The sequence below is a fragment of the Ooceraea biroi genome, chromosome 8, assembly GCF_003672135.1.
Source record: "Ooceraea biroi isolate clonal line C1 chromosome 8, Obir_v5.4, whole genome shotgun sequence".
Lineage (NCBI taxonomy): Eukaryota > Metazoa > Arthropoda > Insecta > Hymenoptera > Formicidae > Ooceraea > Ooceraea biroi.
Genome location: NC_039513.1, coordinates 5,015,281 through 5,029,857, shown reverse-complemented (window position 1 = coordinate 5,029,857; position 14,577 = coordinate 5,015,281). Strand labels below are relative to the sequence as shown.

At 45.3% G+C, this 14,577-nt stretch overlaps 1 protein-coding gene across 1 annotated transcript in view; it reads left to right on the top strand.

Annotated features, from left to right (window-relative positions):
* The window catches only part of LOC105279682 (zinc finger and SCAN domain-containing protein 26), a 325,080-nt gene that overhangs the window by 104,746 nt on the left and 205,757 nt on the right, over nt 1–14,577 (top strand). Inside the window, exon 3 of the mRNA XM_011339603.2 lies at nt 3,823–3,909. Within this exon, the coding sequence (XP_011337905.2) occupies nt 3,823–3,909 (87 nt within the window). The remainder of the gene's footprint in view (nt 1–3,822; nt 3,910–14,577) is intronic.

Here is a 14,577-nt window from a genome sequence, read left to right as displayed (position 1 = left end):
ATACCTTTTAATATAAATAACCAGTTGTGTTTATTCTAAGAGTCAGCCGCATAAATCGAGCTCCGAAATGCGATAAATTAAATCCCACGCAGCTAATGGTCAGTTTACTGTATATAAAGTAAATTCTTTTTATTTTATTGATCGACGTGGGTACGAAATGGCGGAATTTATTGACAATTTAAATTTTACTGTAAGTCTAGTAACCAAGGATTTCCTATTTTATAGTCCTTTTTATAGAAGAATTAAAAATCAACATTTAGATAAAGCTTTTCTTTAAATCCAAACGACGTATTTCATTTTTCCGTCGAAATTTTTCTCCCATATTAAACCTACAGATTAAATAAAGATTAAACTTACGTAATATATGATCTAATACGGTAAATATCATTTAAAGTAAAGTATCTCTCCTAACGAGATTTTCACGATTACATTTGCATCATGTACAAGATATACGGTCCGAGCGTAAAGAGTTTCCGTCATTACCTGTCTTAAATAAAGCACACAAAGTCCGGGGCACTGAACGAAGGCGTCTGAGAACGTACTTAGCTCGTATCCATTTTCGGTGCAGAACTGCGGAACTGGCTCTGCGATGTTTCACGTTTCTATCAGCGGGTTTATACACGGCGCCCACGCGGATCCAAATAACGTAACATTGTAATACGAACGACGTGCCACTTAAGCGGCGCGTCGGAATCTTCTATTAAATCGCGCGAGTCGTTCCCGGTCGCGGCACGTAAACCACCTCGCGTTCCCGTTTCCATCGCGGAAGTGCAAATCGTCATAGTTTCATCCGCCAGCTTTCATCCTCGACTAGATCGGTTCGGGGGAAACCGGCGATGCGTTGTCCGCGCGCCTCAACACGCACGGCGCGGCGTATCCAAAGGCGCCGCCGATTCAATTTCCGCGACGCAATCTCGTGGCATTACGGAAAATAGGAGAAATCCAACGAAAGTAAACGTAACAGGGGGCCGTCGTGCGCTACGTGCGATCGCTCGTCGTAATAGTGCAATATGTAATAATAAGATGATAATGATAATTTTGCGGGAACACGCCTGCGTGTTGTTGCGGTGGTCGTACGATATAATGCGTACAACGCACGTATGCGATGCGTTTTCACTCTTGTAGTTACACTTTTGCTGATTCGCACAGCTGTAAGTTTACGAGAAAGAGCGAGTTGATTCGTTCTACGTGTATGCAAGAGTAGCGTTTCGTAATTCTACGTGACTGTACGACAATTATCAATAAATAATTCTATTGATAAGGAATATATTGCACAAAAAATGCGCGATATATGGTATATACATTACACTATCACGTTATCACGAGTGAAACTGTCGCTGAGGAAAATGATGTGTGTAATTATTCCTTCGCATTACTTCTCTCGTGGTAATAAATCCGGAAATACCGCAGCGAAATTGATAAACCTGCGTCAACTGTGCACGTCTGCGCATTTCTGAATTAATTGTAAGAAAATAAAGAATTCTTATCTTAAGAATCAGCCAAGAGAAGAAACAATTAAATAACATTGACAGAAATATTTATTGCATACATAAAAAAGGAACTCATATATTGTATCATCAAAAAAGAATTCGAAACATGTTTGCTGCAGCCGACGGAGAAAGACATTATATAGATCACATTCGATTCCATGTGCATTGTTTGAAAAAAAAATCAGCCAATTAAAGCGTCGGCTCTTACGCAAGTCGATACCCAAGGCTTGAAACTACGCGATCGCAGTGTTCCCACCGTCGATCGGCTCGCTCGAATCTTTTTCGAGATTGTTTCATTGTCGCGCATTGAGTTGAGCGCGGGTGGTCTCGCCTTTCGCGAGAGCGAGCACTGCGGCCGCGGCGTATAATGCATCGTCGCTCGTCGCGGGCGTCGTCGCAGTTTGTCGTACATACGTCGAGATGGCAAGAAACGATGGCGCAATTATTCCTTCCAACACGGCCGCCTCTCTATCTCGTGCCCTACGTTTCTCTCGTAGGCTCGTGTGCATCGCGAGCCAAGCCGTAATTGTTTTAACGTTTTAATAATCGCGCTCGCGTGCGCGCCGGGACGCGACACCACAAGAAACGGCTGTCGCCTTCATGTGGATTACAGCAAAACGCTGTCCCGAATTATGCCACTCGAGATTGCACCAGATACCTGCGCATCGCAATTCGTATGTACTCGGCACCATACGACAAAATTAATTTTTCGCGTTTCATGAATTATTTGAATTGCTTTCCTTTTTCATTTTGACGGATTTGCATTTATAAATTGATCGTTTCTCGCGCTATGTAGATTTTTCTTTATTGTATATGACTGTTGGATTAATACAATGATATGTTTATAGCACTGTGCTTGTATCGATGAAAGTATTAAATCCATAAAATGTGTGTTTATATGTATAGATATTTATATGCATGTACGTAATGTGGTACTTTGCTAGAAATTGTCATAAAGGTCTACATTAAGTTTGACATAATGAAACACCATTGAAGTATGACATTACTGTGATAGATATTTTCTGCGAGCAGCAACGGGACTGTCAAATAAACTGACAGACATTGTCAAATCAGTACAATGACAATATGCGCGTTGATATCATACGGAGATGTGATTTTAATTATTTCGTGCACACTATGTGGAAAGCCCGAGGGGAGGAAAGATAATTGTCTGAGTCTCTGTTCATACCGTTTCATTTCGAGTGACTCGCGTAATTGATCCATTAGCGTTGTTTCGCCATTTCATGCCGCGCTTTAATCGTGTCGCACAGCACAATTCCAAATTGTATATTGCCGCGTTGATTTGCGTTCTTACACACAGAAGGAGGGATATTATTAGAGATATCATAAATTAGTTCTCGCTTGAATTTCTATGTTTACTATTGCTTTTTTAATTCATAGAACTTGCAGAAATCATAAAAATTATTTATTGCATATATAAAATCTATATTATATCGATGTATGTTGCTATTTCTATCTTTTAATTATACATGTTATACTTATCATAAACTTTATATTAATACCAAGTAGTGTACTGTAAAAATAAGAATCGTTTGACTGTGCTCTTTTATCTTGAAAAGCAATTGTTGCTTTGACAATTGATTTACCTCCTGCAATATATTTACCGTTAATAAGCACTGCATCATGTGGCACCTGCTTCATTCCACCAGCGCACAGCTTCCATTCAAGGAGGTCGAAATTAAAGACAGAGCGTACATTGGCGCGAGTGTATTAACGAGTCTTGATTATCGCGATATGCAGCGGTGGATGATAATTATAATGAAACTCCATTTGTGGTCGTCAATTGATGAGCGAGAAACATGTATAACATTACTATGGTTGCTGTAGTATACTCATATTTTTTCTAATATATAATAATCTTCAGTCGGTTACACCATGGCGATTCATATTAATACATTTATTTAAAACATAAATTTTCGATTAAAATCTTGCGTAATAAATTAAATATTATATAAAAGTTCTGAAATTTGTTACCGAATTATTTTAACATGTTTTTTTGCATCGACAACTGAAGAAATAATTTTCTGTTTGCATTGGTTTGATGATGTACGAATCTAATATAATTTTATTTTAACGAATATTAAATAAATTTACCTTTTCTTGACTTACACGCGCACGTCTAGAGTTACCTATATCGCGATTGTTTTATCTTCACCCCCTTCGGTCCTCCTTCCTCTCGCTAATTTTCTGCGAAGAGCAATTTCGTTTCCAAGGCGGCCATTACGATTGCTATAATAGCGCTCATCAGACCTCGCTGCCTATCACCTTTACCTTCGTCTTGTCTAATTACAGGTCGCGTTTATTGTTTTAGGAGGAGAGCGAGCTCTCGAGCAAGCGGTGGGCCAGTGCGCCTCGCCGCCCGGACAGCCCCTGCGTCCTGGGGGCACCGTCTAGGGAGGTACGTCGATTTTGTCTTAAATGTATCCAATTTCGATGTTTCGATGGTTTCGAACATCATGTTTTAAAGAATCTGCCAGCTGAAGTAAGAACATTTGATCGCAGTATTCCCATTTCTTACAACGTTTTTACTTTTAATGATCGCTTCACTTGAATATATTGCTTATCTAAATATAGATAGTTTGATAACGTAAAGCATAAAAATGATTAAAGTGAAAACTAGAAAAACACATGAAATATTTTTTTCAGTATACAAAGTCCAATCTTTATACACTGATCGAGATCCAAACAAACTGATCAAGTGTTCTTCTTGATACGTGAACGATGTCGATGGCGAACACGTCTGAAAGACACCCGCGTACAGTTATTCGCGAGATACGTCATTCTCTCGCGATCAGGTGTCGTTGCTCTTAACGGACATTAAAATTTCCGCGCGATTATTCATGCTGATAAAATCTCGCTACGGATGGACGGTGCACGTATAATAACGAGTCGCTTCGAGCGCTTCGTGAAGCACTTGGCAGGTCGTCGTGGATGCCGGCCATATGACTTATTCGCGAATACATGGCGCCACCCACAGGCTCGGGAACTCTCTATGATGGGTGTGACTCGTGTTGGCATTCGTAATGCATATTACGCGGCAATACGAGGGAACGAACGTGTGTACTGCCGTCTCTCGCGAGAATATGCCGTATTCTTTTCCCAGAGTCCTAAGGATGCAACTGGTGGCTCGCAAACGCGCGAATCTCGGCGACAAACGGTATCTTCTGGCATAAGAAACGTCAGTTACATACGAGTATGTTCTGTCGGCATCTCCATTGATCGAAAACCGCGCTGCACGAGAAACCGTATATCGACACAGATTTTCCCGAAAGAAATGTGGTTTGATAAACACATAAGAAAAATTAACGTTTAACAATTTTTAATTAACGTTTAAGTGTGTTTAAAAACTATATCAATTTTGAGGAGACTCATTAAATATGCTGCGTGTGCGCGCGTGTTTCTTCATTTATTCTGCCAGGCGTATATTTGCTGGCCAGTGAGCCTATGTATAATTCCAATTACACGGATATTAGCGGCCACCGAACTGCTTTCAATTCCATTTTCAACTACCACGAACGCACTCACCTAGCTCGTCGTTAGGGCAACGCAAGTACATACGCCGCTCTATGAAGCAATACACCAGCCATGGTAATAAAACGCTCTCTCACTCGTGTCCGTGACATGAAATATCGTGGATCCTTTCACGAAACGAAAATAGAGGTGTTCGAGGAACGTATTCCTTCAAGATCCCTCGCGTTTTGCGTGACGCACTTGTTAAAAGTTGGCGATCAATTGTTGAAGGATGTGATCGATGTCATTCGTCGCATCATGGTAGACTCCAGGTTTCAGTAACTGCAGCTCAGAATTGTGCAAGCGACACTCAAGTTCGGTTATTCAGTGTTTCAGTAATATAAAAATTTTGCAACGTAAGAATACTAAAATTACAATTGATTACTGTATGTCAATTACTGTTACATAGTGTTATGTATAAAAATGAAATATATTTAGACCTGTTTCGATTTATCGCACGTAAACAAAGTTATGACAATATTCGTTAATACATATTGTTATATCGTCAATGTACGCGGAATAAAGAGCCATAAAAATTGCGAATGTAACGAGTATACGAGAGAGATGGGAGAAAAAATGTTAATCCTTCGCCTCAGGCTGCGCGCGAGTGTCCGGAGCTGATCTCGCGACGCGTTCACCATCTGTTACGACAGTATTTCCGGTGTCGATGCGCCCCGCGGCTGGCACGCGTCAAATCACGCGTGAGCAACGTGAAATCATAATTCGATGGCGCGTTTCCTGCAAATCCGACCGCGGAGAATCGGTCATCCCGGCATCCCGCCGCGCCTTAAAAGACGTTCGCAACACAATCACGCCGTTTCACGCTATTTAATCCCCAACGCAATGCAAAAAAGGAAACCGTTTCTTTTTTACGTTGATTCCACCTGTCTGGATCGCCTGGAGGATTGGTCCTAGATTGGTTCGTTGCTCGAGTATCCCCAGGGAGAGCCGCGCGGCTGCTGCAAGCCGATGCATCACCCGAAGGAGAAGAAAGAACGAGGGGGAGATCGGGGAAGGGACATTAGCGCTGGGTGCATCCGCGCGCGGTTACACCGGGTACGGTTCAATTCCGTTACGTGGACACAGCCGCGGGCTTCCCACGCCAATTAAACATGACTCATTAACGGGCAGCGGGAGAGCAGCGGCCGGTAGCAGCCCGGGATCGATGCCTGGCCGAGAACGGTGGCGGTGCACAGCCGAGGGGGCTCGGGGAGCTCTTCCAATAACTCTCCGGCGTGCCGGCAATCGGAACTAATCTCGACCGTCCTCCTCTTCCACCGGCTGTTCGCGATGCGATATTACGACGCGGGTACCGCTGGTAACCGCGCGTACACCCGGTTGCGCCGGTGCAATATTTATGGTCGCATACGTGCGCGCGAACTTGCATACGATCGTCTCGCGATCCCTTCGGGGATCCCACGGAGCGCGATCGTCATCCCGACGACGTCTTGCTTTTAATCGGCCGTGCTCTTCTCGCTACCGTAATTAATCCGCGACAGGTAATTACGGGCGCGCACCGTTTAACGCTTAACGTGATTGCGCGATTGCTAGCTTGATCGCGATTTTCGTACCAGGCGAAAGTTTAGCATCGCACAATTGTGTTTCAGTGTCCATTAATCTTTTTAATTGATATTTTAGTTGAATGATATTTAGTCTCTCCGATGGATAAATCGGTAATACTTGCGTCCGTGTTTTAGGATTACGGTGAATGCGTAATTTCCATGAAAAATGCGTTTCACACGCTTTACATGCGCCAAAAAAGAGAATGCAGTGTTTGCTAACGGACTCTCTCTCTCGACGGGATCACAAATGAGTTATACCACGTAAGGTTTGATAGCGCGAACGTTTAAAAAGCGACGCGAATGCCGTAACTGTTTAACGTCAACGGTGAATGAAACGCGTACTTGGCCGGAGGATAAAAGCGTGTGGTTTTTCCGTGAAATCGATAGTCATCGCCGCAGGCCATCCTCGTTGCTTCGACTATCGCTGTCAACTGCAACAAAGTAACGGGACGCGCACTACTAACAATGCCTTTACTGCTATTCTCCTCTGGCATGCGCGTGGTCTAGCATTAAGATCTGCTTCATGCGAGAAAACTTTTATCAGATAGCGCAATATGAAACGGCACAATAGATCTTAAATTATTTTCGATCGGGCGATATACGCTGATTAATGCGGCAACCAGTAATCGCGAATTGTTTGTCACAGACTTTGACATGCGTGAGCCAAGAGTATTTATTCGAACTAAGCATTGATCGATGCAATAACTGACTATTATGCCGGAGACTAGTAATACAAAATTATATCTACAGAACGCTTAAGATCTCCAAGATAGCAATGAAGGCAGGCTTCCTGTAATTATTTAAAATAATCAATTAAATTAAACTCTAGTATATCTACTGTGTACGTCTGCATATATTTGATTAAATATATTTGAAAGCTGTAGTATAACATTTCTGAACAGAAACGTTAATTGATGTTAATATTTTATTCAAAAGCATCTTACCGCTATTAAAAGATTAATAGGAAACTAAGGTGGAAGCTTAGGAGAAATCAAAATGATGCAAACCTACGTCAAGTACGTCAAGTAATAACACCAGGATGCTCTTTCAAAATCCGTGACTTTAAGTAGAGGATTAAATTAAGTAGCCGCGACATTTACGGCGACACTACACACATCGTATATCTCGACGTCACCCGCGCCTCTGCTTCTCTCTTCGCATGGTGTACCGTAGGAGGAAATTCCGCGACCTGTGAAACGGGCCTAACGGGCCCGATGCTGCTTCCCACAGCAGCTAGCAGCGCGATGTTCCGCGAGAGCTCGGGAGAAGACGCGAGAAGAGGACTCGACGGCCGACCGGCCACTCGCGACGAGGGTGGAGGAGGACCCGGGGGGTAAATTATTGCCGGTGCATTCGGCGATCGCTTCCGATAGTCGTGGATTCCTCCGTGAGCCCCGGTTGCTCGTCGCCTGGCTTTGGCAGCCGTGGAATCCCTCGTCGTTTCGCCGCGACTCCCCCTGCGCACCTTCACGCTCCGCATCATCCAAGTCGGCGGCGTCGACTCGATGCAGAAGAGACCGCGGGGGTGTCCGTTAAAGGGAAGACTGAAAGGGAACCTTCGGCAGAGAGCTTCGGACAGACCTCTCGGCAAGATCGAACGCGATCCGAACAGTCTGCTCGCGGGATACTCGCACGGATAGCTGCGAGAGTTACGGGTCGGCCGACAGCTAATGTTGGCGTCTATCACTCAGAACGGCGCTAATGGCATCGCCAGGTCTCTAATGGTGAACCTCGTGGTCCTAGAGCTCGATCTCGAATGTGTCTCTCTGTCTCTATAATAGAAGTTACCTGCTGCCGCGTTTTACAGAGAGCTTTATTTAGCATCATCGCTTTACTACGCTTTACAGTGATGATTCTGAATGATTGACCAATGTTAATGTTTGTTATAAAACTACTTAATGATTCAAAATTATAAACTGTAAAGCAATCTAAAGTTTCAATACGTTAAAAAATTTCTTTAGTATTTAAAGAATTCTTAAGATTATCGATGTTAAATTCAACAAATTGTTACATTTGACTAATATTTGCTTGAAGGAATATGCTACCGATATTATTAATCTTATCCGTCGCGCGCGAAATTACGTGAGAAACTCATCGCTCGTAGTAATACCTTCGTGTTTGAAAATTTGAACTTGTGAAAATTCGAAAACGTCACCTGCTCCTCCACCTACACGTGTGCACCGTCCTCGCAAAGTAATTGAAGCCACGGACTTCGCGTTTGACCTACTTGCAACATTGCTGCATCGATGAATCTTGGAGCTCGCTGAAACGAAGAAACTGGGACGCTCGGAAGTAGGATTAGCCGTAGTCATCGTCTCGTCGTGGTCGTCATCGTTGTCGTTCATCGTCGCCAATACAGTCGTCGTCGACAGGCTCGCGTGCCGACTTCGAGATTTATGGTACTTCGCGCCGGCTGGCGATCGTGCGATTTCTCATTGTTAGAAACCCGGAATCTGCACCCACATTATCTGTCAGATTTCTAATTTCCGATTTCACGTGGCCAGCCGGCGATGTGGGTAACTAGGCAAACGGCGACCCACACGCGGGATCGCACCAGCGACGCTTATCGATTATCTCTTGACCGATCGCTCCACCGATCGGTTATCGTATCACCACCTCTGCTGTGCTGCTCTTCGTGCGATCGAAGTGGAGGATATACGGTTCCGTTCTACCGATGATCCTGCCGTGGGCGAGATGAAACGGCGGGAAAAGAGTCGCGTTTGAGGCCATACGTGGGCTGGTCCGAAGTCCGACTCTCCCGGTGGACATCGTTGAGTCGCGCTGCTTTCAAACGTTGCCGGGGTCTCTTTCTCCTCTTGACAAAAGAGAATGTCGTCATCGGACGTTCCTGCGACACGACGTATGTCTCCCGCGCCGCACTGACGCGTTTCCAATTCATTAGAGATTTTTCGAGCGGCGCTGCAAAGAGACGCAGAAAGCCGCGCGTTGCATTTGAATACCGTACAGCGGAAACTACTAGGTAGCTTTCATCAGGACTGCTTCGAATTAGAAAATCCTCGGCTACGTGAGGCAAATGCGAAGCGCGAGGAAAACGAAATTTTACCACGAGAAAAATAACGTCGAGTTCGAAGAATGTCGTGCACGCTCTGAAGCGACATTTTAAAACTTTGCATAGTTGTCCGTACGATAGCGGTAGCTCAAGCAGCACGACGAAATGCATTCGCATGGCTTGGCGAACGCTACGCAGTGAAAATTAAAGGATTCTTGACACAAGGAAAGAAACATGCGATCGTTTCACCAATTCTCGTCGATGTTAGAAAATTTTGCGTGTATCGTGTCATTAATTTCCCTCTTACGATTTTTCGATCACTCGCCAAGCCTGTATCGCGCGTATCGAGCGACGTACGGTAGGAATTCGCGAGGGAATTCGAGTCTCTCCTGCGGCGGGGACGTTCTTCTGCCGTGAGAGATGGGCTGGGCACGAGCCTGGCGTTTCGTAGAGTGGACACTCCCGGATCTCTGTTCTCTCTCCGTCTCCCTTCTATCCGTAGGAAGATGTCGTCACCGCCGGTCCCTCTTCTGGCCGCGTGCTCTTCTCCGAATTACGTAATCCTTGTGCGGCGCGCACACACATACACACACACACACCCACACGTGTATGGGTAAAGCCACGTGTGTGCGTGTGCGCGCCTTTTACGTGGCGCGCACAGGCGGGGTACCGCGCCTTCGTCACGAAGAACGAATAAACGGACGAACGGACGGATGGTCGGACGGCGCGGTGCGGCGCATCGTTGCGTTCTAAATCGACGGACCCGGTCGGTGCATTACGTCGGTGTAACCCGTGCATCTGCCGGCCGGCCATTCAGGCCTTTGTCTCCCGCTAACGTGGGCGTTACGGAATATCTATTGTCGGCGAGCTCATCCACGCTCGGGGGGGAAGGCGTTGTGCATCTCGCGCGCGCGTTGCACACATGCTCGCGGACGATCACGCGCGGCTCCGTCGTCGTCATAACGGGAACGGCGCGGTGCGTGCGAAACGTTATGCAAAACCGCATTGCGCAATTTGCCCGCGCGATGCGCCTCAAATCGACCCGTTCGATCCGATTGCCTATTCTGCAGGTAGGCAGGCAGGCAGGCAAAGCAGGCTGCCTCGCGAAGCGGCCCGGCAACTCTTTAGCTCGTCACTTCTCTCCGAGCTCGACGGTTCTTGATGAACGCGAGGTCTCTGCGATCTATCGAGTAGCGGTGCCAATCTTTCGCTCGCGACGAGGACACAATGCCTCCGTAATGGACGCACTTTCTTTTATGCGCGTGTCATAGTCTCAAATGGATGGCCTTACGTGATTTAGCATGACGTCACTCTGATGACCAAGAAATTGGATTATTTATAAAAAACTTTTAATCTAGACTTCTCGTTTATGAAAAAAAGTATGAAGTGCATGAACAAGAAATAAAATAAAAATTTATAACAATATTGTTACGCGGGATCGTAATTTATTCCTCGATCTTTAGATAAATTTTGCACGCAGTTCAGAGTGTCGTCGACTCTTTCGAGTAGATGGATTTGTACGTGATACTATACGCGGTATGTAGCTCTCGGAAGAGATGTATAGGGATACAGCGTGGCCGCGCGATGTTAGATCGTTCACGGATCAAAGGGGAGTGCACTTAACCAGCTGCATTATTTGCAGCCTAAGGATGACTGCAATGATAAATGCATGCGCGAAGAAAGAAGACCGACTTGAAATCTTTTCACGCGCTGCGCTTTAGCATCGCGCGTACGTACGTGGCGCACTGGAATGTATCAGAATACATGAATACCTATTTAAGCGAAACGTTGATTGTAAAGAACACATAGCACAAACGGGATTTTAATGTACGGTAGCAACTGTGCGTCTTTTCAATTTGCATCGGAAACGTGCTTAGTGCTAATTTATCATTCATCATACAGTTTCACTGCAGTTTCGAAAGCATGCCGTCATTTTATAATGAAGATCTTAAAAATTTTACTTTACATTCGGAGCATCTCTCAGAGCGCTAGAAATGCTGCTCTAATTTTCGCGATGTAAATCTCGATTTATTTTCTCTGATCTATGAGATTCTATCATGATCATGATCAACTTTCAAGATTTATCAGTATACTCTTATCGATTAAGATACATGCATTTTATGTATCTCCCACATAATAAGTATATGTAGACATTTTCTGACACATGTTGCATTTTCCATCGGTAATTACCATCGACGATCATCGTTTTCTCGAGGACTGTTCGGGATTTCGCGTAAGGGACGAGAACGCGCAGACAACAAATCGAGATCGCGCACGATCTAGGAGAAAACATGATCGTAAGGTGATACGATCGCGCTCCGCGGAGGAGCACGATCGTGTCGGTATCGAAATATGGCTCGCCTTGGAGGATGCCCGTAGCACGTTTTCGCCAATGGCATTTTAATCCAGCGTCGAAGAGCTCAAAACTCGCGCCTCCACCTTCACCGTGTCTTTTCCCCTCCTTCTGCCGCCTCGCGTTCCTCCTCGTGGTCGTTCTGGCTCGCGGTTTTGCTCTACGAATTTACATGTCGCGCAATCCGGTTGGCCGCAAACGCGCAGCGCATGCCGCGCGAGGTGTGGCCGCAGATGCGCACGGAATTGCTCTCGCATTAATACGCATTGAACCGCAAGACGTTCACGCCCTTTCCACGCACGTAGGAAACGCATTGGGTTAATATTATGTACATCGTCACTCTTATTAGCTGTCTAGCTAGAAGACCACATTGTGTAAAATCATGTAAAGATTGAAGTTTTCTTTTTTTCTTTGCAAATTAGTTTCCTTGTTTCAAAGAGATGAATTTACTCGTTCTTTATTGGTCCGTGTGAGCTTCCTGAGGAGATAGCTCGGCTCGAAAGAGTTTCGCTTGTGAATCCGGTGAAGCGACTTTTCGTTAAAGCACAGGTTTACCATAAGCACACCCTAACTCGCCGCTTGCGGTATTGTAACCTCGGGAGGTTTCACACGGGAGAATGATGATTTCAGCTCTTCCTTGCTTCCTCTACGCCAACTGTCGTGTTCTTACGTTCTTTTTCCACTGCAGTGCGCTTCGTTCTGCTGCTGTTATATATGTGTCTTCTTCCACTAATGTGTTTTTGTAGCTTCTTTTTAACCGACAACCGGCACGAATCAAAAGACTTTGTCATGTTCTCAAGAGCATGTTTTCATGACTTTGTGGAATTTTGCGAAGTTTGAGATATTCGTAAATTATTGCTAGACTTCTTGATTGCAAATTTAATAATCCTCGTCCATACATATAGTATATAGACATATATGGAAAGTAACTGCAGATTACAATATGTTTACGAATGACGTTCTACATGTATGAATAAATGAAAACTGACATAATCTCGAAGCTGTCAAATTAATTTCTAAAAAAGACAGGATGTTACATATGAAATTTTCGTCAGAGGAAACGTCGACATCGAATTAGAGGGAAAGTTGCAGCTCGCCAAGTCGCGCTGACAATCTCACGGTGCAAACATCAACTCGTGTACGTATCGACTCGCGTTTCTGACCCGTCGCGCGAAATTAGAAGTAGAAAGGGATATGTTACAGCGAATTGCTGTTTCCTCACACGCTCCCAAAATGCATATGCAGATTGCAGATGGGCGTGCGAAATTCGATTCGCGCACGCATCTCTTTCTCTCATATAAGGATAGCTCGGTGCACACGTCGGAACGAGGTGCGTCTGCAATTCGATTTCCCCGTCACATGAGAGGAATCGCTTTGTCGAGATTCACGCTCGAAGGCATATTCTCCTCTAGACGATTCACACGCGTCTCACAGATTCTCGATCGATCGACGTACGGATAATCTCGTGATTCCTTGCTCGATGCGCGTTTTGCGATCCTAAGCTTTCGCGCCTACTTTTCTCTCAATCGCGATCGGCACAAGTCCGTGCAGCGTGTCCTTCGAGATGCCACAACGAGTGGACACGAAGTCGGCCTCCACACTCACCTCTCCTAGGCCGTGGTCAGCGTTTTTTTTCTCTCTCGAGCGTTTCAGCCGCCTTTTTTGCGCCGCCTTCATTCCGTTTACGGATCGCGATAAATCGTCGCGACAGCCGCGGCGATCACTCAGATTTTTCCGCCATATGTAACGCTATGTGCACAAAGGCGAGGCATGTAAAAAAATATTAAGTATAATCATTGAACTGAGATCATCGAAGTAAAGGATCTTCCGCGTCGCGCTACTAACAACTCGCAAAAGGAGTTTTCAAGAATATTTTACGAATATTTTACGATGCACATCCATCATGCACAGTGAAGAGTAAAATTTACTTATAAGGAATTATAGCGGAATGCTAATAGCTCAATATAATTGACATGATGCTTTGAAAGAGAATACAAAGGATCAAGGCTGCACGATGTTGTAATTCCACGTACACGACGCCGAAACGTCTGACGATGACGACCATCCGTGAAGAATAATACCATGTGATTCAGATTTGTCACGTAAAGTTGACAGAGCACTCGAGTGCACGAGTGCTCGGCGCATCGGACGCATCGCACGAGCCAAGCTGGAACTCGCCGGTTCTCCTCGAGTCGAGAGGAACGCGTCGCTCCGCAGAGGCAACCGCGTCCGAAGCGGCGCGACGTCGAGAGCGTGTAACATTTCCGGAAGTCCCGACTCATTGCCGAGCCCCGAGTTACTAGGCACGCTCGTTACCTCTAGGAAGAGGAAGGTACCGCATAATACTCGGCCTTCCTTTTTTACGCGAGATCTGTCGAGTCAGTCGCTCGCAGCCTGGCTTACAGTCGTAACATCTGCCGTCGGCCGTCGTTGAGTATCTGCGTACCGGTGGAATACTCAGCGAGAACGTGTGTCATCTTCTCGCGTAGCCGCGGCTTTTATTGCGTTTCATTACAAAATCTGCGGCGGGGCCTCGGGGGTAGGACTTAAATGAATTCCTCCGGCTGGTAAATCGCGTATTACAAATAGAAATCCTCTACGCCGAGGGAAACACGACCGCGGTAATAAAAT